The sequence below is a fragment of the Antechinus flavipes genome, chromosome 1 (genome assembly GCF_016432865.1).
Source record: "Antechinus flavipes isolate AdamAnt ecotype Samford, QLD, Australia chromosome 1, AdamAnt_v2, whole genome shotgun sequence".
In the NCBI taxonomy this organism is placed as follows: Eukaryota; Metazoa; Chordata; class Mammalia; order Dasyuromorphia; family Dasyuridae; genus Antechinus; species Antechinus flavipes.
In genome coordinates, this window is record NC_067398.1 from 288,831,929 (window position 1) to 288,856,532 (window position 24,604).

A 24,604-nucleotide genomic window follows, 5' to 3' on the forward strand; every position below is an offset into this window, starting at 1 on the left:
ACTGGTTTTCTGGCCAGTAAAATATATTCTAATTCTAAAATTTTGTGATATAATCTGTATATCTTGATGGTACCTCGCAGATTGGTAAGAGATTAGAAGTAGATTGAAAGCAGACAAATTACTAATTAAATAAATTTGCATCAACTTTGTAAATGCAAGACCCTCTATATATGAATGGTGTATTTCTGTATTCTAGAAACAATGAAAATTGAGAGGTAAGCTTCTATTAAAAAGTTGGAGATGATGACAATGATGACTAAGTTGTTTATAATTAGTAGTGATATAAACGTTTCACATTTTTCTATGAAGTGCTTTTGAGGTAAATATTCAGGTGTCAATTTGCTACCATAATCAATTTGAAGACAAATTATAGGCATGAATCAAGATTGGTACTAATAAATGTATTTCTTCTACTCTTGAAAGAAAAAAAAAAGAATGCTGAAGCTAAGGTGAAAATACACCCAAAGCCAGCAGAAAGAAACCTTTTAAAGGACATTCTGAACTATGGCTAGTCTTTCAGAAATGCTGATGGCACAAAAAGCATAGGAAATGAAGAAATTAAGAGCCAAGAAGGCCTCCAAAACAAAAGCTTACTCTCTTTCAATCACATTTAAACAATTATATATTCCATTTAGAAGTGTCAAAACCTTTCCATCTGAGAAAAATAAACTCTATGAATAAAAATCATTTTCCTGCTCTTTTACAGTTGCTTAGCTAGCTGGGCTTAGAGTCAGGTGTAAGTTCAAATTTGATCTCACAGGCTCTCTGACTATATGACTGTAGGAATATCACCTAACTGTTAGTTTCCTCATCTGTAAAATGAACTGGAGAAGGAAATGGCAAATCACTTCAGTGTCTTTGCCAAAAAAACTCCAAAAAGGGAAAGAGTAGGAAATGACTGAATAAAATTAAAAATTATAATTGTTTCTTTCCTCCGAAAACCTAATTTTAATTGTAAAATGTGAACAGAATTGTATTGCTCAAACCCTCATCAGAAATCTCATCTTTATATGCTTTCCAAGGAAAAAAAACAAACAAGACACTACTTCCAAATGATCCTTTCATTAATATAGTTCAAAAATTCTCTTCCCCTGCAATTAATCACATAATTAAAGGAAGGTCACCACTTGCTAGGTCCAGTGCTGAGTTCCGGAGATTCAAAAGTGAAACATCTTCACCAGCTTTATATTCTAAAAGGGGTAATGACACATACACATATACACATACATATATATGCATGGTGTGCATATACAAAGTAAATGTAAGGTAATTCTGGGAAATGAGGGAGGGAACTTGAATTCGGGGTAAAAGGAATCTGGAAAGGCTTTATATAGAACATTCATTCTCAAAGTGTGCTCCAGGGTCTCCCAGAAACCTCAAAACTCCTTTAGAGGGTTTGCAAGGCCAAAATTATTTTCATAATGTTTTCATTTCTAATAGAGTAAATATTGATTTATATAAGTCATATAAACAAAAATTCTTAGTAGTCTTCAATAAAAGAATAAAGGAATCTTGAGACCAAAAAGTTTGAGAACTATTGATGTAGAAGGTGATGCTTAAGCTTTCTCTTTAAGGAAGAGAGGAAAATCCAAGAGAAAGTTTTAAAAAGAAATACATTGCAAGTATGGGAGACATAATTTACAAAAGTATGGGAGGATCTGGGAAAGAATAAATGTGTGGGGTAAGTGTGTAGAAGACCAGTATGACTGAACTGTACAATGTGGGGAAGAGAAACCTGTGCAGTTTCCTGAGTAGGGTTGAGATGACATATAGTTAGAACTATGCTTTAGAAAAATCACTTTGGCAGCTGTACGGAAGATGACCTGGCCAGAGGTGTGGGTGGGAAAAAGACTACAGGAAAGACATCAAATAGAAGGCTGTTACAATAGATATATGGTCAGAGGTCAGGTCAGATGAAGATCTGAATTAAGATCATGTTTCAATAAGGGGAGAGAGATTAGAGAAAAACAAGACTGGCAACTACCTGGATATGTGGAGTGAGTCAAAGTAAGGAATCAAAGATGATACAGAGGTTGAAAACCTGGGTGAAAAGATTCCCTTTATTATTAAGTATCCTATAAAAAGGATACATTTCTTGTGATTTTACTGCAAAGACCTAGACAAAAGAATTTATTTTTAAGTTTGTTTATTCAAAACCAAAATACCTACTCATTTTTTCCCCTTAGGGTTGGAGGGAAAGAGTGAATCACAGGATCCAAATAGCATCTAGAATTGGAAAGAACCTTAGAGATCATCAAGTCCAAATTCTTTATTTGTGAATGAGAAAACAGATTAAGTGACTTGCCCAAGGTCACCTATCAGGAGTAAGGAGTAAAGACATGAACCCATGTATATTTATACTAAATTCAGTGCCTCCATCCTCACCACTGTAGGATCAAACATATACTACTTTACCTTTACATTAGGATTGGCTGGTACAACTAAACTTGTCCTTCCACAAAATAAAAAACTCAGTACATTTTCCTTCAAATTCCTAGACTAAGCACCTCAAGAAGGACAAAAAGCCAAGTCAATGACGTATATTCACAAGTGATAGCATGTATAGATCTTTGTTAATCTGTTTATGGCACTGTCTTTATTTAATATCGTTAGTTCTATTCAGTCAATAAACATTTATTAAGCATCTACTACAGCCCAGGCACTGTGCTAAGTGTGGAGATACAAAGGCAAAAACTAGTCCCTGTTAAAGCAGGGCTCCAGTCTAATGGAAAGATACATACAGACAACCACGTATAAACAAGCTATATGCCTAATATGCTGGAAATAGTTGACAGAAAGGTGTAAAATACAGGCTAGTTCCCTGGAGGGCCTCAGGGTCAGCCAGAGTCAGGATAAATTAAAGTTCTTAGTCTTTAGGGGGAGAAGTGAAGGAGGCAGACAGGCAAAATCCTGGCTTCTGGAGTCCAGAATCACCAGCCTCTTTCCTCCTCTACCTGCCACCAGCCTCCCTTAGGGTCCTTTTATAGGAAGGGTTTTTTTAGTTTGCACTTGAAGGAAAATAGGAAAATCGGGAAGAGAGATGAGAATGAAAGGACATGGGGACAGATATTGAAAATGGCCAGTCAAGATGGAACAGCAAGGTGGTTAGTACCACTAGTCAGAAAGATGATTTGTGTGAAAGGGTTGTTTAAGGTGCAAGAAGATTGGAAAATTGGAAGAGAAAGGAAGGGAGGTTAAAAAGGGTTTTCAGCCAAATAAAAGATTTTATATGCTTGATCCTGGATGTGATAGGGAGTCACTGTAGTTTACTGAGCAGGTGGGTAATGTGGTCTGGTCTGTGCCCTAGTAAGATTACATTGATTACTAAATGGAGAATGGATAAAGAAAGGTGAATCATTTAGCTGAGAGATCTATCAATTCAACAGCAACAATTCAATTCAACAAACATTTAACATCAGCCTACTATGTACAAACCATTATACTAGACTCTACAATGACAAAAATAAACTTTGCCTTTACAAAATCAAGGGGAAAATCAACAATTGGGAAAATCAAAAACGCTCTCAGCAACAATTTTTTCTGGTAGCAAAGTAGGTATCCTTTGAATAAGGCATACTAAACAAACTGTGGTACATGAATGCAATGGAATATTGTTGTTCTGTAAGAAAGGACAAATAGAAAGAATTCAAGAGAAGCATGGGAACACATTATAAAGGAAGTCTAAGAAAGAAAACAAAATACACAATCACTACACAATATAAAATGAAAAGAACAAAAACCAAAACTAAACTCTGTAATTATAATGAGCAAGTTTGGACCCAGTACTTCCTGCCTTCCTAGCAGAAGGGGAAAAGTAGGAGTATGCATCACTGTATATGCTGTTCCTCAACTGATACAAGCCAAACTGCTTTTTTTCATTTTTTTTTCTATATATAAAAATAAATATAATTTTAAATTGGGGGGAATCATGAAAAGTTTCCCTCTGAATATAGCACCAGAAGAGGCAAAGAAGATCATATGGTACAACAGAAACCATATTTTCATTAATTTCATAATTTCATTAATTAAGGAGATCTATTCTTCAGACAGAAACCCACAACAAGACCAAACAAAAAGAGTAAGTGTGCAATGGTGCATTCATATGCTAAGGTTTTTCCCCCACAAAGATTTCAATCTGTATTTACATTTTGCATTTGTGGATACTAAACTGTTGAAGTAAATAAGGGAGAAGTATTTTTCCCTTAAAAAAGCAAAAGCTGAAGGGCCATTGAAATGAACAGCTTACTAAAGACGGTTCATGTTCCATAGCTGAAAGGGGATTTTATAATTATACTCAGGCTCTTCACAACTGCACACTTTCTAGAAAATTAATTAACTATTAAGAAAACAAAACAAAATTTTAAATAAAAAACCAAACATCTAGAGGCAAGAATTATTTGACAGTTAATCCAAGCATTAAATACAATTAAAGAATCAAATCCTGACCAGTTCTGAAGGGAACTGTTCATCTTTTGTTTGTATGAATCTCTATTTCTAAATATTTCTCTCTTAATCCCAGACTATTCTTTGCAACACATAGAGAGACAGAAAGAAAGAAAGAGAGAAAGAGGGAGAGAGAGAGAAAGAGAGAGAGAGAGAGAGAGAGAGAGAGAGAAAGAGAGAAAGAGAGTGAGAGAAAGAGAGAGAGAGAGAGAGAGAGAAGAAAGAAAGAAAGAGAGTGTCAGTCCAGCAAAGCCAATCAACCCAAATCTGACTACAAGGGTAATAATACACCCTACCATACTCCCATCTCTACAAAGGTTAAAAGGAGGCACTTCTCTCCATTTCTAGGCCTAACTGAATCATCATCAATTAGCCTCTGGTAAACTTTAGGTTCTTGATATTTACACTGTTACAATCAATGTGACCACTTTTGCTTCAACTGGCATCAGTGATAACTATTAAGTCTGGTAATGTGCACTAGGGACACATAAAAAAAATCTAAATTTACAGTTGAATGGGAGAAGACTACAAAGGAATAGGTGTATTCAAAATACCCCCAGAATAGATACAAGGTAAGCTTCTTTAAAAATTTATTTATTTTAATGCATACTGCTTTATGAATCATGTTGGGAGACAATCAGAAAAGGGAAAAACCATGGGAGAGAGGAAAAAAACAACAGAAAAAAAGAAAGAAATATAGCATTTGTTGATTTACATTCAATCTTCATGTTGCTTTTTCTCTATGCAGATGGCATTTTCTGTCCAAAGTTTATTGGGAGTGCTTTGGATCACTGAGAAAAACCAAGTCATTCATAGTTGATCATCACACATTCTTGCTGTTGCTGTGTACAATGTATTCCTGGCTTTGCTTGTTTCCACTCAGCATCATCAGTACATGTAAATCTTTCCAGGTCTTCGTAAAATTAGTTTGTTCATTTTTTATAGAGCAATAATATTCCATTACCTTTATATAACATAGCTTATGCAGCCATTCCCCAATTGATGGGCTCATTTTCCAATTCTTTGTTACCACAAAAAGAGCTACTACAAACATTTTTGCACATGTGGGTCCTTTTCCTTCCTTATTGATTTCCTTGGGATACAGACCCAACAATAGCACTGCTGGGTCAAAGGGTATGCATAGTTTAATAGCCCTTTAGCTATTGTTCCGGATTGCTCTCCAGTTCATTTCACAACTCCACTAAGGATGCATTAGTGTTCCAGTTTTCCCATATGGAGGGGACTCCAACACTATCATTCTCTTTTCTGATACAGGATAATTTTAGGGGAAAATGTATATAGCATGCTCTAGAATATGAAGAAATATAGAATCTTTAAGGAGAGAAAGATGGATTATAAGAGGGGGAGTTGGCAATGAATTCCAAGAATACAGGAACCAGGCAAATAATATGAAGTACATGACTGTTGTAAGAAGAAGAGAGCAGAAATGATGAGATCTTCAATGTTAGGTGTGGTTGGCAGAAAAATTGATTTCTAAGGCAGGCAAGGAGAAGGCTGATAAAGATCAGTTTAGCTCTAGGGTCCCACCCTCTGGGGAGGTGGTCCAATCCAAAATCCAAGTTATATCAAACTCCTGAGATCCACCTCCTGTGAAGGTCTGGAGCAGTCTCATGCCTGTCAGAAATCACAGTTATGTCCTTGAGGTTAAATTTTCCCTATAAAATCTACTTACGGCCCTCCTTTGAGTCAGTCTGCTATGACACCTCTATCTCTGGGTGTCTTTCCCCTTCCCCCATGCTACATGGTATCTCTCCTAACTCCACTCCTCTAAATATATCTACCTTTTGCCAAAGGAAATGGGCATTGTGAATTATTCACATGACTGAACTCCAACTTGTGATGCCTGCCATCACTTGTTATCTACTTCACCTACATTATGTCAGTTATCAAATCACATCATTTGGAGCCAAACCCCACACCAGAAGGGCCTAAGTTGTAATGAGCTTTAAATGCCAAAGAGCTTATATTGATTTTAGAAGTAATTAACAGGAAACTACTGGATTTGTGGTAGAGTGCACAGTCAGACTAATGTTAGGAAATGGATTCAAGTGGGAAGATTTGAGACACGGAAACTAAAACCCAGATAACTATGACAACAGTTCAGCTAAGTAAAGATGAAAAACCTGGACTGCAATGATAGCTGTCTGAGTGAGAAAAAGGGGGTCCCTATTTAAGAGCTATGGTGGAGAAAGAAATTATTAGATTTATGTAGTAATCATATATATATAAAGAGAATGAATAGTTGAGGATGACACTAAGGTTCTAGATTTGGGTGATTGGAAGGATGATGGTATTCTGGACAATAATCAAGTTTATAATGGAGAAGAAGGGGAAGATGAATTCTGATTTTGACAGATGTCTGAAAATCCAATTCTAAATGGTCAATAGTAATATGGATGATGCAAGACAAGGTCAGATGATAAAGCAGGAAATATATAGATCTAGGAGTCACCTGTATAGAGATTGATCACTGAAACAATAGGAGCTAAGGAAATCAGTAGGAGATAACAAGTGGGAGATAAAAGAAGGAGGCCCTGGCCAGAGCCTTGGGTAATATTTAAACTTAGGGGGAATGACTGAACATCAGTGCATATCCTAGCAAAGTAGACCAGGAAGAGAAGCATGAGAGAAAGCAATGTCACAAAAGCCCAGCACTCCAAAAGAAAGGGTGGTTAACCTGATCAAAAGCCATAAAGAAATCTAGAAAGATGAGAACTGGGGAAAAAGAAAAAAGATTTAGCAATTAACGAGTTTACTGGTAACTATGGAGAGAACAGTTTCAGTTAGGCCATGATATTAAAAGCCAGAGTACAAAGGGCTAACAAGAAAACTACAAGAGAAGAAGTAGATAAACTGATTGTGAAGACACCTTTTTTAGAGTTTAGTTGAGAGCAGGAGCAACATGACAGTAAAAATGGGGAAACTTAAGCATATATATAGGCCAACAAAGAAGAAACTAGCAGATAAGACAATGAAAATTAGAGAGAGAAAGGAATGCTTGTGATGAGTACAATAGGCTGAAGAAGACAGGAGGGGATAGAACAAGGTTAAGTCTTATCATGTTTCTCTATATTATTTTTATTACATTTTTTCTTGAAGGTAACAGTAATATTTGTGTATCACAATTTGCTTAACCATTACCCAAATAATCTACTTTGATTCTAGTTCTTTGCCACTATAAAACATGCTGTATATGTTGTTGCCACTGATTTCTTATTAGGTTTATTAGAAGTAAGTTAAAGGTAGCCTTTTGAATAAGATATTTCAAAGTACAATGTATGATATCAGAAATCTATCTGACATCTGTAAGTATTAATATTGGGGTTTTTCTAACCAATTACTGGCTGATATTTAAATATCATCATCTTTTAATCCACAAAATTTTCTTTCCATAATAAACAAACATTTTTAAAGCATTAGGACTATTTAATCTGCTTGAATATGTCACTTGTTTCCTTTCCCTTTAGAAAGTCATTGTAAAGTGCATCAAATAATTCACAATTATATAAAACATAGCAAAAGCTTGGCCAATATGAGATGTTATAGTTTGAATGGCTTCTGCCTTTAAAAATGCTAAAACTTAGCCTGAAACTCATCAATATTAAGTAGAAAAAATATGAGACAGACTTTTCAATACAGAATTCCTTAAAATATAATATTGTTGTTTTTTTTTTTTAACTAGAAAAAATGTAAAATTGAGAGCAGAAATGAATTTACTTGTAACAGAGATGGAACTTACTGGTACTGAGAATAGACATTAATATAATACTACTATTCTTTCAACTAAAAAAAATTAAGAGCAAAAAATTAAGGCAATTCATCAGGAAAGAGTCTTTTCTTAAATAAAATTTTCAAACTATCTGCTTGCAGTATTCCAACCATGCTGGAAGAGGAAGTCCAGAGTACAGGAAATAAGGACCACTACTTATACTTGAATCAGTTCTTTATTCTAAACTACATATGCTACACTTGTCCTCTTAGTTTTACAAGGAAGTAAGAGACTTGAAAAAAAGTAAGGAATGAATAGATACAATGTTATATCTAGAACAAAATGTTCTATTTTTATCCATCAACCATTTTTTGGCTAGTTCTATCCTAAATCTAGTTGATTTTCTCAGAATAAGGCTACTATTTCAAACACAATTAAACTCATTATCCAGGTAAGCAAAAGCTAAAAACATCTTTGCCTGATATTTCAAGAGGAAACTATTAAGATCCCACTTTTCCAGTGTAAATATTCCCCTAAAAATTTCTATATGCTTCTATATCTTTGTTTTGATTTTTTTTTTTTCTTTGAGGCTACTGGCACAAGATGTTCCGAAGGAGTTAGTTTTTTCTAAGAGCAAATCTACAGCTGGGACTTGTGTCCTTATCTTACCTATTCACTTTATTGAAGGGCAAAGTCATTTTGGAAAAAATACCAAAATTTGTAAAATTTTGAGTTTCTCAAAGAAAATTCCATGACATAAAAGCAAGATATTCTTACAACAGGGGGAAACAATGTGGTACAATGTAAAATGAGCTAGATTTGGAGTGAAGGAGAATTCTGGGGTATGAGTCTCTCCCTAGCCACTTTACTACTTCTGTGACCCCTGATCAAGTTATGTTCTTCTCTGAATCTGAGTTTCCTGAGATGAACTCTAAAATTATTTCCAACTCTAACCTTTTCAAGTTCTCTAGAAGGGAACAAATTAGAAAATTAGTTGCTACAATTTTGGCATAGTCTATGACCACCACAATGTTAAGTCATTACTAATCCCAGAAAATAAAAGGTGGAATGAGAGAACAAGAACACAGTTCATCTATATATTAATTCCAGACTTACTAGGGAATCGATCATATATTAACCCAGAACATCCTAGAGTTCTGAGAAGTTTGTTGAGAAGAATCTTGAAGAAAGAAATGAATATGCATGGTATCATATTAGTTTTTGTCCCATCAGCTTCAGGTACCAACTCTTGGAGGACAGTGGGAGATTAGAATTTTAGAAAATTTTACTCAAAAAAAAAATCTACTTTTCTATATGACTAGGAGAGTTCAAGACAATTTTTATTTAACCTTGTGTTGTGTGTCAAATTTTAACACAGCTCTCAAATGTATTCTTATGCAGGTTTTTTAAAGTGAAACTCCACAATAAAACTTACGTAACTTAAAATAAATTTTGCTTTTTACCTTATCAAGGTGAGGTTGTGTTGTCTGCATATGTTGTAGTTTTTTCTGTAAACTGAAAATATTTGCACATTCAGAGACCAATACTCTTCTTACTTAACTGTGTTTTTGAAGGAAAAGGATAAATAAAAGAAATCATCCAAATTCCAATTCAATATCATATATAAATACAACTCTCATTTGCACAATGCTTAAAAATTACTTTTCCACAAGAACCTAGTAAGATCAGAAAGGCAATTACTATTATTAGAGATATAACAAGACTTGCCCAAGATTACACAACAAGAAAATCACCCCACTAAGATTTGCAAAATCACCCCACTAAGATTTGCAATCAGATCTTTTACTTCCAAGGCCAGTGTTCTTATTTTAAGGTGTCTTTCAAACATGAACAAAATTGACAACAAAATTAAAAAAAAAAAAAGTTGGCATAATAAGTATATTGTGTCTTCTTTAGAAATAATATAAATACTAATTTATTTTTGTAAAATAGTTCCTTTTAGACACTCACAGAAGAAAATTATAGAGATACGAACACTTGTTATTAGAATTATGAATTGGAAGGATTTATAAATATGCTGGCTGCCAATGCTCACTTATGAAGTGTTCACTTTAATGTGCAATTAATATAACCAAGGCTCACAAAAGTCTATCAGTCCAGAAACACTTTCAAATGTCTCACCTATGCAGAGAAAACACACATTTCATAGCCAGTTCCTTAAATAACTGTCATCAGCCTTTTATAAAACAGGAGTTATATAAGAATAATTTGTACTGAAACAGCTTCGAAAAATAAAAAACCTAATATAAATGATATGCCTTTCTTGGACCCTTTCATTTGAAAGCATCTCTGGAGATCACATTAGTCCAATCTTTAACAAGAGATCCCTGAAAAGTGGTCTCAGCCCTCACTCCTTCCTGTACTTCTCCTGAAGCAGGTCATTCCACTGTAATCAAGATCAGTGTGAAAGTTATTTCTTCGATTGAGTCAAAATGTGCCTCTCTCAAAACCTTCTAGGAACTGCTGCCAATTCTCTATCAGGCCCAATCAGAACATGTCTAATTCTTGTCCCTCTCCAGTTGTAAACTACTTCTCCCTGGTCTACATCTCAAACTTATTCTTTGAAAAAAGCAGCTTTATTATCATCCCTTTGTATACTGCTATATCTGCAACATTTTCTTCTTACTATGCCTTCTGTCTAATTCATTGGAAATCTGACTTTTCTTTCTTTCATTTTTTTTAATTGTAGCTTTTTATTTACAAAACATATGCATGGGTAATTTTTCAACACTGACTCTTGCAAAACTATCTGTTCCAAATTTTCCCCTTCTTCTCTCCCCCCACTCCTCCCCAAATAGCAAGTATTCTAATACACTCTAAAATATGTCAAATCCTACACACACACACACACATACACATATATCCATAGTTATCTTGCTGTACAAGAAAAATCGGCTCTAGAAAGTGTGGTGTTTTTCTTCTTTAAAATAATAATTCTCAATGGGGGAGAGCAGGTTTCTCGGGGAGGTTTTCTGGAGGCAGCTTTAGTTTCAGTTAAGATAATCACCCAAAATACAGCCAGCTGGTAAAAATGCAAACGTTTATTTTTTCCTTCCAAAATAGCCTGGTTAGTTGAGGCCTATCTCTCTGCTTGGTCCTAAGAGCTCTTGCAGCTTTGTCCTTTGCTTCTGCCTCTGCTTTCTTTAGCCTCCAGCCAGCAAAAAAATGGAATGAATCTCTTGCCTCCTTCACTTGGGGCTCGGCTAGCTTTCTGGAGAGCCTTTCAGATCAGCTTGGTCTCAGTGGGGGAAGTGCAGGAGCCCAGCCACCAACTACAGTGGTGTGAGATGAAGATGAATCTGGTTGTGCCTCCGAGAGAGTGCTTCTCCTCAAATGAACTGATGCTCCCTTCTCAATCTTCAGCTGAACTCCTCTGACTGGGCTCACTGAAGCTCTATGTATGCTCCTTCTTTGAGAGAGGGATTGTGGGATGCAAGAGAGTGGGATTATGGGTTTCCTCCCAGAGTGCTCTCTGGCCCTAAGAACTTCAAGGGAAGTGTGAATTTGGATATCTCAAACTAAACCCTGAAATCTCCCAAAAGTGTGAACTCCAATGAGTACTTAAATACTTCTTGCTTATATGAGCTCTCTAAAGGTGTGAACACAAGCATTGTATTAATTAGTTCTACTTAATACTTTGTTTCAGGTTCTGGCCCAAAACATCTCCTTGTAAGATCAGATCAATGATACTGAACCATGCTAAATTAGAGAATTATTGTCTCTATCAATTCTAATGACTTAACAGTTTGTAAAGATTCCCACAAGAAAGAAAAAAACAAAAACTGAGAAAGAAAAAAATAATGCAAGAAAACAATAATAGAAAGAGTGAAAATGCTAAATTGTGGTCCACATCCACTTCCTACAGTAGTCTCCCTGGGTGTATATGGCTTTTTTCATCACTGAACAATTGGAACTAGTCTAAATCAATTCATTATGGAAGAGAGCCATGTCCATCAGAATTGATCATCATATAGCCTTCTTGCTATATATCTTGCTGTGTATAATGATCTCCTGGTTCTGCTCATTTCACTTAGCATCAGTTCATGTAAGTCTCTTCAGGCCTCTCTGAAATTACCCTGTTGGGCATTTCTTACAGAAAAATAAAATATTCCATAACATTCATATACCATAATTTATTCAGCCATTCTCCAACTGTTGGGCATCCATTAAGTTTCCAGTTCCTAGCCACCACAAAAAAGGCTGCCACAATCATAAGGGTCCTTTTCCCTCCTTTAAGATCTCTTTGGGATATAGGCCCAGTAGTAACACTGCTGGGTCAAAGGGTATACACAGTTTGACAACTTTTTGAGCATAGTTCCAATTTGCTCTCCAGAATGGTTGGATCCATTCACAGTTTCACCAACAATGGATCAGTGTCCCAATTTTCCCACATCCCTTCCAACATTCATCATTATCTTTTCCTGACATTTTAGCCAATCTGAGAAGCATGTAGTGGTATCTCAAAGTTGTCTTAATTTGCATTTCTCTGATCAATAGTGATTTGGAGCACCTTTTCATATGACTAGAAATAGTTTCAATTTTTTCATGGGAAAATTGTCTGTTCATATCCTTTGACCATTTATCAGGAGAATGGCTTGAATTCTTATAAATATGAGTCAATTCTCTATATATTTTGGAAAATGAGGCTTTTATCAGAACCTTTGAATATAAAAATGTTTTCCCAGTTTATTACTTTCCTTCTAATTTTGTCTGCATTAGTTTTGTTTTACAAAAACTTGTTAAAAATCAAAATTATCTATTTTGTGATCAATAATGATCTCTAGTTCTTCTTTGGTCACAAATTCTTTCCTCCTCTCCAGGTCTGAGAGGTAAACTATCCTATGTTCTTTTATTTTATTTATAATATCATTCTGTATGCCTAGATTGGCCTTATACTGGTATACAGTGTTAAGTGTGGGTCAATGTCTAGTTTACTCACACTAGTTTCCAATTTTCCCAGCAGTTTTTGTCAAATAGTGAATTCTTATCCCAAAAGCTGGGGTTCTTGGGTTTGTCAAACACTAGATTGCTATAGTTATTGACTATTTTGTCCTGTGAACCTAACCTATTCCACTGATTAACTAGTCTATTTTTTAGCCAGTACCAAATAGTTTTGATTACTGCTGCTTTGTAATATAGTTTTAGATCTGGTATAGCTAGGTCACCTTCATTTGAATTTTTTTTTTCATTAGTTCCCTTAAAATTGTTGACCTTTTATTCTTCCAGATGAATTTTGTTATTTTTTCTAGGTCAGTAAAATAGTTTCTTGGGAATTTGATTGCTATCACACTAAATAAATAGATTAGTTTAGATAGTATTGTCATCTTTATTATATTCACTCAACCTATCCAAGAGCATTTGATATTTTTCCAGTTGTTTAGATCTGACTTTATTTATGTGGAAAGTGTTTTGTAGTTTTGCTCATATAGTTCCTGACTTTCCCTTGGCAGATAGATTCCCAAATATTTTATACTATCAACAGTTATTTTAAATGGAATTTCTCTTTGTATTTCTTGCTATTGGATTTTGTTGATGATGTATAAGAATGCTGAGGATTTATGTGGATTTATTTTGTATCTGAAACTTTGCTAAATTTATGGATTATTTCTAATAGCTTTTTAGTTGTTTCTCTGGGGTTCTCTAAATATATCATCATATCAACAAAGAGTGATAATTTGGTTTCCTTATCATCTATTCTTAATTCCTTTAATCTCTTTTTCATCTCTTACTGCCAAAGCTACCATTTCTCATACAATATTGAACAGTAATGGTGATAGTGGGTAACCTTATTTCATCCTTGATCTTATTGGGAATTGTTCCAGTTTATCCCCATTACTTATGATGCTTGCTGATGGTTTTAAATAGATGCTACTGACTGTTTTAAGGAAAAGTCCATTTATTCCTATACCCTCTAGTGGTTTTAATAGGAATGGGTGTTGGGTTTTATCAAATGCTTTTTCTGCATCTATTGAGATGATCAAGTGGTTTTTGTTAATTTGGTTGTTGATATAGTCAATTATGCTAATAATTTTCCTAATATTGAAGCAGCCCTGCATTCCTGGTATAAATCCTACTTGGTCATGGTATATTATCCTGAGGATGGGAAATCTCACTTTTACTGAGAATATCACAGCCCAGCAAAACTTCTCTCATCATGGTTTTGTCTTCTAGGCCCTTAAACTTCTAGGACAAGGAGTTTTGACCATTTTTGATTCAGATGATTCTTTCTAGAATATTCTGACTTTTCCAAATGGCATTGGTACCAGACTCATTTTTCTTATACAAATGCTCTAGATTTGTGCCAATTGGGCACTCAATAAACATGCAATGTCTCCTATGTACCAGGCTGCATTAAGAAAAGAACAGTGTTGCAAAGGAATTGATAGTTCCAATGTATTATATTATTCCTTGTCCAGCTACATGGAATTCTGTGTTCAGTTCTAGATCCTATTCTTTATTAGGATCACAAACAAGCTAGAGTGGGTCCACACAAGGACCTTCCAGATGAGGACATTAAGATCCATTACATGAGAGTAACAGAAGAAGGAAAGAGAGGGAATTAGTGGAGATGACAGAAAACTAAGAAGACTTGCTGTCTTCAAGTGGATGAAAGACAGACATATGGAAAAGAGATGAGATTCATTCTATTTGACCACCAAGTGAAGAACCAAATATGTGGGTACAAATTGCAGAGAAGCAATTTGAAATTGCTCCAAGCAGAGTGTCTATGATCAGATAAGAGATACTGTCAAGAGGATTCCAATCAACAGGTCCAATGATTTTTACTTTTAAGGCCTCTTTCAATTCCTACATTCTATGAATATCAGGAATCTGTAATGTAAAAGGACAGAAAGAGGATGGAGGCAGATTTCAAAAATCTTTCAAATTTGTGCAGAAATGCTTTTTATCTTCAATTACATCTGGTCCCCAAACCCAAGTCATGTCCTATAGTGCTTTTTGGTGTAATTGCAATGACTGATAGTTGGGTAGTACACTGGATAAAGTTGTCAGGCCTGGACTGAAGAAGACCCCAGTTAAAATCCAGCCTCAGATATCTAGTAGCTGTATGACTCTGAGCAAGTCCTTTAATCTGTTTGCCTTAGTCTCATCTGTAAAAAAAGGGAATAGTGATAGCACTTCAGGGTTGTTTCGAGAATGAAATGAGGTAATAAATGTAAAGCACTTAGTACAGTATAGTTAACCTTCTTATTACACAGAAAGCAAAATTAGCTTGTCTTCAAAACTTTTCCACATTACTTTAATTCGTAATTGGGCCTGTCAAACAAATATAACTTTATATTTTTCTCAGAAGGTGGGAAGGAGGGAGACAGCTCAAGAAACCTGGAAAATACACTATGGACTAGCCAGTAAATAAGGACAACACTGGATAAAAAATGAAAATTTTTTTAAAGTAAAGGTTTAATGAATGGGAAATGAGTTTCACTCACTATCTAATTTTTTAAGTTCTATGTTAGGAGGATGAGAAACATTCTTTATAGCAACCCCTAATTTACAAACAATGGATTTATATATTTCCTAATACAAAGCTGGTAACTAAATCTGGAACCCTAAAACAATTTTTTGTGTGTGTGAAACACACACTTCTCGGAACTGACTAAACCAGGGAGATAACTTCTCTTATGAAGATGTAGAGGGTTACTAATTATAGTTACTATACTATACTATATGTACTATACAGTTACTACTTACTAATCATGGATTCCCAGGACCATCTACTTGATCTTATTTGAACCTCTATTTCCCCAAAAATTCTGTACCTGAATGGCAAAGCCTAGGAAATGACTTTATCTGCTGTTAAGAGGAAAGGAATATATTTCAAGCATCCAAAGATGAAATTCAAAAGGCCTTTTTCCATGTACCTAATGTCATAAAATGGAAAGTCAGTAGAAATAAAAATAATTTTATTAGCCCTAAACTTCCTCATGAATTAATATAATACAGGCTTTTATGGGTTGTCTTGAAAACCATCTATTTTTATCCAGAAATGAATTCCGAGTCCCAATGACAACTTCAAATTAACTTCTGAAACATCACCCATTAACAAAATTTCTGGAATTATCAGTTTTAAAGAAAGTATGGGAAGCTTAAAGTACAACAGACTCACTGAAAATAATCAGAATTTTAAAAAATATATATAGAAAAAGAAAAAAATTTACTGAAATTCAAAAATTTACTTCAAAATCAGAAACTTGGATAAAAATTTATAAACATTTACTAGAAATTACCTGATTCCAGAGAGACTGTCAAAAGAGTGTAAATCCAGTACTTTAGAAAGATCAACTCTTTAAAAAAAAAAAAAGAAAAAGAAAAATCAGAAACAGTATAGTATATATGAGGATATGCTATCTCAAAAAAAATCATACCATTCAATTAACAAGCATTTATTAATGCTTCCTTTTACGTACCTTCTATGTTCTAGGCAATGCTAAGGTTCTAGAGCTACCCACTGAAGAGGTCAGCTTTGAACATAACTAAACAGTTTCAAGAATCAAGGTCAATAAGACAGAAAAAAAGCTGTGTGAGACAATTTGGCTGAGTACTTAAATAGGTAATAGGGAGTCACTGGTATTTACTGAGCAACAGAGTGACAACATCAAGCAGAGGCAAAGTCTGGAGGCGGGGAGGGGACACAGGAAAAGGGAGGGGAGCAGTCTGAGCAATTAGGAAATTGTTGCTTGCTTCAATAGTCCATATAAGAGGTAAAAGGGACCTGAACTAGGAATAGTGGCCATGTCAATAGAAAGAAAGGGGGCAAATACAAGAAATGAATCAACAAGACTGGAAAAGGAGCTACTATAACTATCTAGTTGTAAGCTGTAAATACAATAAAGATAATGATCTTTGTTTTGTTTTGTTTTGTTTTTGTTGATGTTACTGCTGCTTGAAGGAAATCGGATGCCAAAAAGTGATTTGCCCAGGATCACACAGCTAGTAAGCATAAAGTGTCTTGAGGCAGGATTTGACATGGTGTCCTCCTGACCCCAGGATCAGTGCTCTAACACCACTGTGCTCTGTCTACCTAGCTGTCTGTGGTGCATATTTTGCAACTTAAACAAGAAAATGGCAGACAGCCTAAGTTGAAAGTGGTGCAATTAAGACATTAGAATATCATTGATAAGGAATAATGTTTAAACCCCACATTTTAAAGGGGTTAAAAAAGAAGATAGATTCAAATAATTTATTTAGGGTGAGTCGCAGGCCTTCATCATTTTCAATTTTTAAAATATTCACAAGAAAATTTTAGAGCTATTTTAACACTATAAACACATGAAAATCAATTTTGAGATCTACAATGCCTATGAAGAACCTAACTCTTTAGAGTATAAAATCAGATGGAATACATATGAAGTGGCTAAAAAGAATATACAGGAAATATTCTTTTGGAATTCTTCCTCATTCCTCAACTCCAAACTGTTGGCTATAAGAGGTGGCTAAAATAAAAAACAGATAGCAAAACTCAATATTAAACTATCAGTTTATGCAATTATTAACTTGTATTGTGACACTGTTAAGTGTAACTGAAATAATTAAAATCATCCATCTGTTAAAGTTAGTCAATTTCTGGTCTCCTAGTTGTTTTTTTTTAAATTATGTTCTTTAAAATCCTTTTTTTTCTTTTTCTTTATCTATATATATAATATAAAAATGTTCAGGAATAGAAATTTTCCTTTAAGGAAAATTCTATATATTTTGGCATGTTGTCTCATTTGTTGTTCAGTCTTTCAATTATGTCCAACTCTGTGATCCCATTTGGGTTTTTTTTTTTTGCAGACACTGGAGAAGTTTGCCATTTCCTTCTCCAGCTCATTTTATAGATGAAGAAACTGAGGCAAACAGGCTTTAAATGACTTGCCCAAACAAGCAAGTAAATGTCTAAAGCCATATTTGAACTCATAAAAATGAATCTCATTTACCATCATTCTTCAATATAATTTTAATGTCTTTAGGATTTAGTTTTGATACACTCATTTTGAATCTTTTATTCTCATTTCGAGTCTGCATCCTTGGTCCAGATTTTCATTAATGATTACAATTTTTAATGAATCATGTTCTATAAAGAATATGATTAGAGGATGATTTCAGAAAGGCCTGGAGACTTACATAAAAGAAAAGCAAGTAAAACCAAGAGAATATTGTACACAGCAAGAAGATTATATGATGGTCAGCTCTGATGGACTTGGCTCTTTTCAACAATAAGGTGATTCAGGCCAATTCCAATAGACTTATGATGGAGAGACCCATCTCCATTCAGAAAGAGACTGTGGGGACAGAATGTACATCACAACATGATGTATTTTCTTGTTTGCTTACTTTTTTTTTCTCATATTTTTTGGTTTTAATCTAATTTTTCTTGTGCAGCATGATAAATGTGGAAATAAGTTTAGAAGAATTATACATGTTCAATCTATATTGGACTGCTTGCTGTCTATGGGAAGGAGGAGAGAAAAATTTGGGACACAAGGTTTTTCAAGAGTAAATGTTGAAAACTATCTTTCATTTTGAAAATAAAAAGCTATTAATTTTTTTTTAAAGAATATGCTTACGATAATTTCGATTTAAAGGGACCCCTAGAAGTTCTCCAAGGAAAGAACACTGGATTTGGAGGTAAAGGATGTGGATTCAAATTTCACCTCTGCCACATACTATTCTGTGACTTTGAGGAAATTAGGTATTTTGGACCTTGGTCCCTCATCTATAAAACAAGAGAGCTAAATTTCCTTTCTTCTTTTTGTTATTGCATTTGCATTTCCAGTGCTAAAGATTTAAGTATCTAAAAGGACCTTAGAAATCATCTAGTCATATAGTCAGTACTTGGCACATAGTGCTTATTAAATGCTTATTAACTAAACAATCAGATGATTTAGGTCCTTTCAGATTCTAAATCTTTGATCTTGTGATGACTTAATCTTCTCTGAGGACATCTAGTAAGGGGGGAGAAAGGGAGACTCATTACCTCCTGAAATAGTCCATTCCATTTCCACCATTCCTGTTTCCAATTCTGTCAGTAGAGGGATAGTGCAGTACACAATAAAGAGAATACTAGACTTGCATTCATCAGAGCAAGGATTCAAATCCTGATGGTTATTAGTAGTGTGACTTTGGGCAGATTAAACTTAATTTCTGCAAGCTACAATTATTTTTAAGGCTATTTAAAAGGACAGTTGTGAGAATAGATGTGTTTAAAATGTTTTACCAAACAAAAGTATGATCCATTATTAATTATTAATTTCTCTTCCACATGATAGCCCTTCAAATACAAAAGATCAGCCATCACTTTGTACAATATTACACATGGGGCAATGAGATGACATAGTGAATAGAGGAGAAGCCCTGAAGTCAGGAAGACCTGAATTCAAATCTGGATTCAGACACCTAACACCAGCTGTGTGACTCTGGGCAAGTCACTTAACCCCAACTGTCTCATCCCCTTCTCCCAAAAAAAAGTAGTTGTATATTTTTCATATTCTGCTAACTTGTTGCTCTAATCTATAATTCTATGATTGTCCCAATGGGTTTTATTATAGAGCTTAGCTCTGATTTGCCAAAATTACTGTGTGATGAATCCAGCCTTGTTAACCTTTTTCTGCATTGTTAGGATTATAAGTCTCAGTTTTATTTCTAAAAGTAAAATTTAAAAACCATTATTTGGGGATCACACAAGAACAAAATAAAGGCAACAGAGAAAGAAATCATGCACCGAAGGTCCTACTCGAGTCACTAAAATGGAGACAAGCCGACCTGACTTCCTGAAAATTATGCTATCAGAGAAACCTGGGGCAAGTCCCACCATGTCAGAAATGTTTTTGAGTGACTAGTTTATATCTGCCCAAGTATTGTTGTCCCTATGTTCAGAGAGGTTTATTATCATGTTGGCTATAGGGTGGTATGTTTTTCCACCACAGAAACTCACAAAAAACTAAGCCATAGGGGAAGTTTAGAAGGTATCATCTGTTTTGATGATCAGTTTTCATATTGATGAAATGATAGATCATTAGAGTATATAAAATATAAATAACAAAAACAAAAGGTAATTAAAATTCTAAATTCAGGCCTCGTGTTTAAAAAATGATTAAATTTCTCTCAACTAGACCAAAAACAATTCAAAACTTGTCAGATTAATTTTTTTTAATGTGAATTTAAAAAATAAAAGCCTACTTTTGTCTAGTCTCAGAAAACTTTAATAAAAAGATTATGTCCACTTTAATATACATTTTGCACTTTGATCTACTTTATTGAAAGTATGAGAAAATCGAAGCAATGCAGATGCTTATCAAAGGATTGAGGGATTTTAACTTTGGTTCCAGAAAGGACCTCTGAAGTCATCTAGTTATTTTAAGAATCTAGAATCTAGGCATCCACTGAAAAATAAACTGATTATATGCCACTCTAATAGTCCAAAATGAGCTAGAATTGGGGTAAGGATAATCAGACCAACGCAATAAATTACCTGCAGATGCTTCAATCATACTATGAAATGATAATCAATACAGGACTAGCAGCAAAAGGATGAAAAAAAATACCTTGATCTTTGTGTTTCTAAGATTTTTCCTAGTCCATTTATTGATCTGAAATAAACAAATACAGAAATAAACTTAAAAACAGAATGTCACATTTTTAAAATCCAAAATAAAATCAAGAAGCATTGATTATTATTGCTGAAACAAACACTAAATAAAACACAAATATATCCTTGGAACTAGAAAAAGAAACAAAAATTTTATACAATAATAATTTTTTCTTGAAAGCTGAAATATGTTTATGCCCAGCTGATAAAAGTGATTAAAAATTTATTCTTTTAAAAAGCTTTTTGTTTCTTGACAGCTTCAACATTTTTAAGCTGTGGGAAGACATAGTTTTACAGATTTTCCTTTGCAAAACTGGCATTTGCAGAACATCGCTACTCTTTTCTGGAATACAGAAACTACTTTGCCCAACCTCCCCAGAAAACAATTTAAACTTTGGCAGAGTGAAAAATTATCTTGAAAATATTATTGTTATATAAGAAATGACCAGTAGGATGATTTCAGAAAGGCTTGGAGAAACTTACATGAACTGATGCTAAATGAACTGAGCAGAACCAAAAAAACAATGTACACAGCAACAAGATTATGTGATGATCAACTGTGATGGACTTGGCTCTTTTCAACAATGAAATGATTCAGGCCAATTCCAACAGACTTGTGATAGAGAGAATCATCTGTATCCAGAGAGAGAACTATGGGAACTGAATATGGATCACAACATATTCTTTTCACCTTTTTGTTATTTGCTTGCTTGGTTTTTTCCCTCATTTTTCATTTTTGATCTGTGCAGCATGACAAATGTGGAAATATGTATAGAAGAATTATACATGGTTAACATACTGGACTACTTGCTGTCTATGAAAAGAGGGTGTGGGAGAAGGGAAGGAAAAAAATTTGGAACACAAGGTTTTGCAAGGGTGAATGTTGAAAACCATCTTTGAATATATTTTGAAAATAAAAGGCTATTATAAAAAAATTATCCTAGGAAAATGGCTATATATCAATTTGACTTTTGAATGTGGATCTGCCCATTTGAGTCATTACAAGAGATGTTCTCAATTTTCTGGTCTATTCCTCAGATTTCCTCCTGTTGCCTCTATAACTTTAAATAACCCATATTTATTCACTCAGATTCTTCTTTCTCTGGTTATCACAAGGTTCTTGTTCCTGAGCTTTATTTGTAATATACCTGACTACCTTTCTCTACGACCAACGAATGCTATCGCTAACCCATAGACTGTATACAATTTCCATGTCCTTCAATTTTTGCCTAAAAACTCCAAAGACTCAAAACTTGTTTTACCACCAACATTCATTAAAAAACTGCAAGTCTTTTTCCTTTTTATATGAAGTTTGCCTCAATTTCCAACCACTTTGCTAATTTCATCTTTTGGAGTTAAGAGGTTATTTTAATTTAATTCACTTTGTTCATGCTGTATGCCACTTCGAATTTTACTATGTACTTTAATGAAGATGATAAAGCAGCACATGTTTATCTTTCATTTTTCTTAGAGCTATATACTTGATAAAAGGGACCTTGGAGAACATTTCATTCAAACCCTTCATTTCATAACCAAGTCCCAAAGTGGTTTGGTTTTGTTTTCTTATTTTAGTCTTTTACAATGATCTCTGACTGTAAGATTACATGGCCAAATTAACCCAAACCTAACACTGTATACACCAAGATAAGGTCTAAATGGGTTTATGATCTAGGCATTAAGAATGATGATAGAGTTTTGTCTATTTCTTCTTGCAACTCTCTTAACTTCTCCTTTAGGAATTTAGGTGCTACTCCACTTGGTGCATACATGTTTAATATTGATATTGCTTCATTATCTAGTAAGACATAGTTTTCTTCCTTTAATTAGGTCAATTTTTGCTTTTGCTTGATCTGAGATCAGGTTGGCTTCCCCTGCTTTTTTTACTTCATCTGAAACATAATGGATTCTGCTCCCATCTTTTACCTTTACTCTCTCTATGTATTGCTCTGCTTTAAATGTGTTTCTTATAAACAACATATTGTAGGATTCTGGCTTTTAATCCAGTCTTCTATCCGCTTATGTTTTATGGGAGAGTTTACCCCAAGGAATGATATTATAAACAAATTAGAAGAACATAGTATAGTTTACCTCTCAGATCTGTGGAGGAAGAAATTTGTGACCAAAGAAGAACTACAGATCATTATTGATCACAAAATAGATAATTTTGATTATATTATATTTATACAAACAAAACTAATGTAGACAAGATTAAAAGGGAAGCAATAAACTGGGAAAACATTTTTACATTTAAAAGTTCTGATAAAGACCTCATTTCCAAAATATATAGAGAATTGACTCTAATTTATAAGAAATCAAGCCATTCTCCAATTGATAAATGGTCAAGGGATATGAACAGACAATTTTCCGAAGAAGAAATTGAAACTATTTCTAGTCATATGAAAAGGTGTTCCAAATCACTATTGATCAGAGAAATTCAAATTAAGACAACTCTCTGAGGCACCATTACAAAACTCTCAGATTGGCTAAGATGGCAGGAAAAGATAATGACGAATGTTGGAGGGGATGTGGGAAAACTGGGACACTGATACACTGCTGGTGAAACTGAATGGATGCAACCATTCTGGACAATAATTTTGGCTACGCTCAAAAAGTTATCAAACTGTGCATACTCTTTGACCCAGCAGTGTTTCTACTGGGCTTATATCCCAAAGAGATCTTAAAGAAGGGAAAGGGACCTGTATGTGCAAGAATGTTTGTGGCAACCCTCTTTGTAGTAGCCCCAAACTAGAAACTGAATGGATGAATAAATTGTGGTATATGAATGTTATGGAATATTATCGTTCTGTAAGAAACAATCAACAGGATGGAGGCCTGGAGAAATTTACATGAACTGATGCTAAGTGAAATAAGCAGTAACAGGAGATACACAGCAACAAGACTATACGATGATCAATTCTGATGGGCATGGCTCTCTTCAACAATGAGATGATTCAAACCAGGTCCAATTGTTCAGTGATGAAAAAAAGCCATATGCATCCAGAGAAAGGCTTGTGGGAACTGAGTGTGGACCACAACATAGCATTTTCATGCTTTCTGCTGATGTTTGCTTGCATTTTGTTTTCCTTCTCAGGTTTTTTTTCTTTCTAGATCTGACTTTTCTTGTGCAGCAAGATAACTGTATAAATATGTATACATATTTTGGATTTAGCATATATTTTAACATATTTCACATGTATTAGACTACCATCTATGGGAGGCGCTAGGGGGAGAAGAGAAAAATTTAGAACAGAAAGTTCTGCAAGGGTCAATGTTGAAAAGTTACCCATGCATGTTTTGTAAATAAAAAGCTTTAATTAAAAAAAAAAAATTACATGACCAAGACAATGTTCACATACTCTAATCTCTTGTCAGCAGATTAAATATCCTGACAATGAAGCTAAAGATGCAAGCTTTTCTCTAATAATTTACAAAAATAATATTTATATTTTGTTTTGTTGTTATATTATGTTTTGTTTGTTGTTGTTGTTCAATAACCTCATTGAGGCAGGAAAGTAGGAATGCATAATGGGTATAAGTTTGTCCGTGATCATGCCCGGTGACAACCACCTTAGTACTTGGAGAGGGCCAGGATATTTATGTCTTGCAGGTCCTGATGGGGAAGACCACTAGATTTCAGAAGGAAAAACAAGGAAAGTTGATTGTTCCAGACTCTGAATCGTAAAACATCAACCACTTGGGCAACCTGAAACCACCTTAGACCTGATCTTGACATTTGGTACCAGATATTGCTCCTACTACTGCCTACAAGTCACTCATCTCTCCTCTTCAGTCCAGACCCTATTGGGAAGGGCCACCTATAGGCC

At 34.4% G+C, this 24,604-nt stretch overlaps 1 protein-coding gene across 3 annotated transcripts in view; it reads right to left on the reverse strand.

The window, feature by feature from the left end:
• Positions 1–24,604, reverse strand: part of ZNG1A (Zn regulated GTPase metalloprotein activator 1A) — a 91,093-nt gene that overhangs the window by 3,676 nt on the left and 62,813 nt on the right. For all 3 annotated transcript variants that reach the window (XM_051962403.1, XM_051962398.1, XM_051962409.1), the window contains 3 exons: positions 20,737–20,781; positions 16,441–16,497; positions 9,637–9,688 (listed from right to left, as the gene is read on the reverse strand). In XM_051962403.1, the coding sequence (XP_051818363.1) occupies positions 9,637–9,688; positions 16,441–16,497; positions 20,737–20,781 (154 nt within the window). The remainder of the gene's footprint in view (positions 1–9,636; positions 9,689–16,440; positions 16,498–20,736; positions 20,782–24,604) is intronic.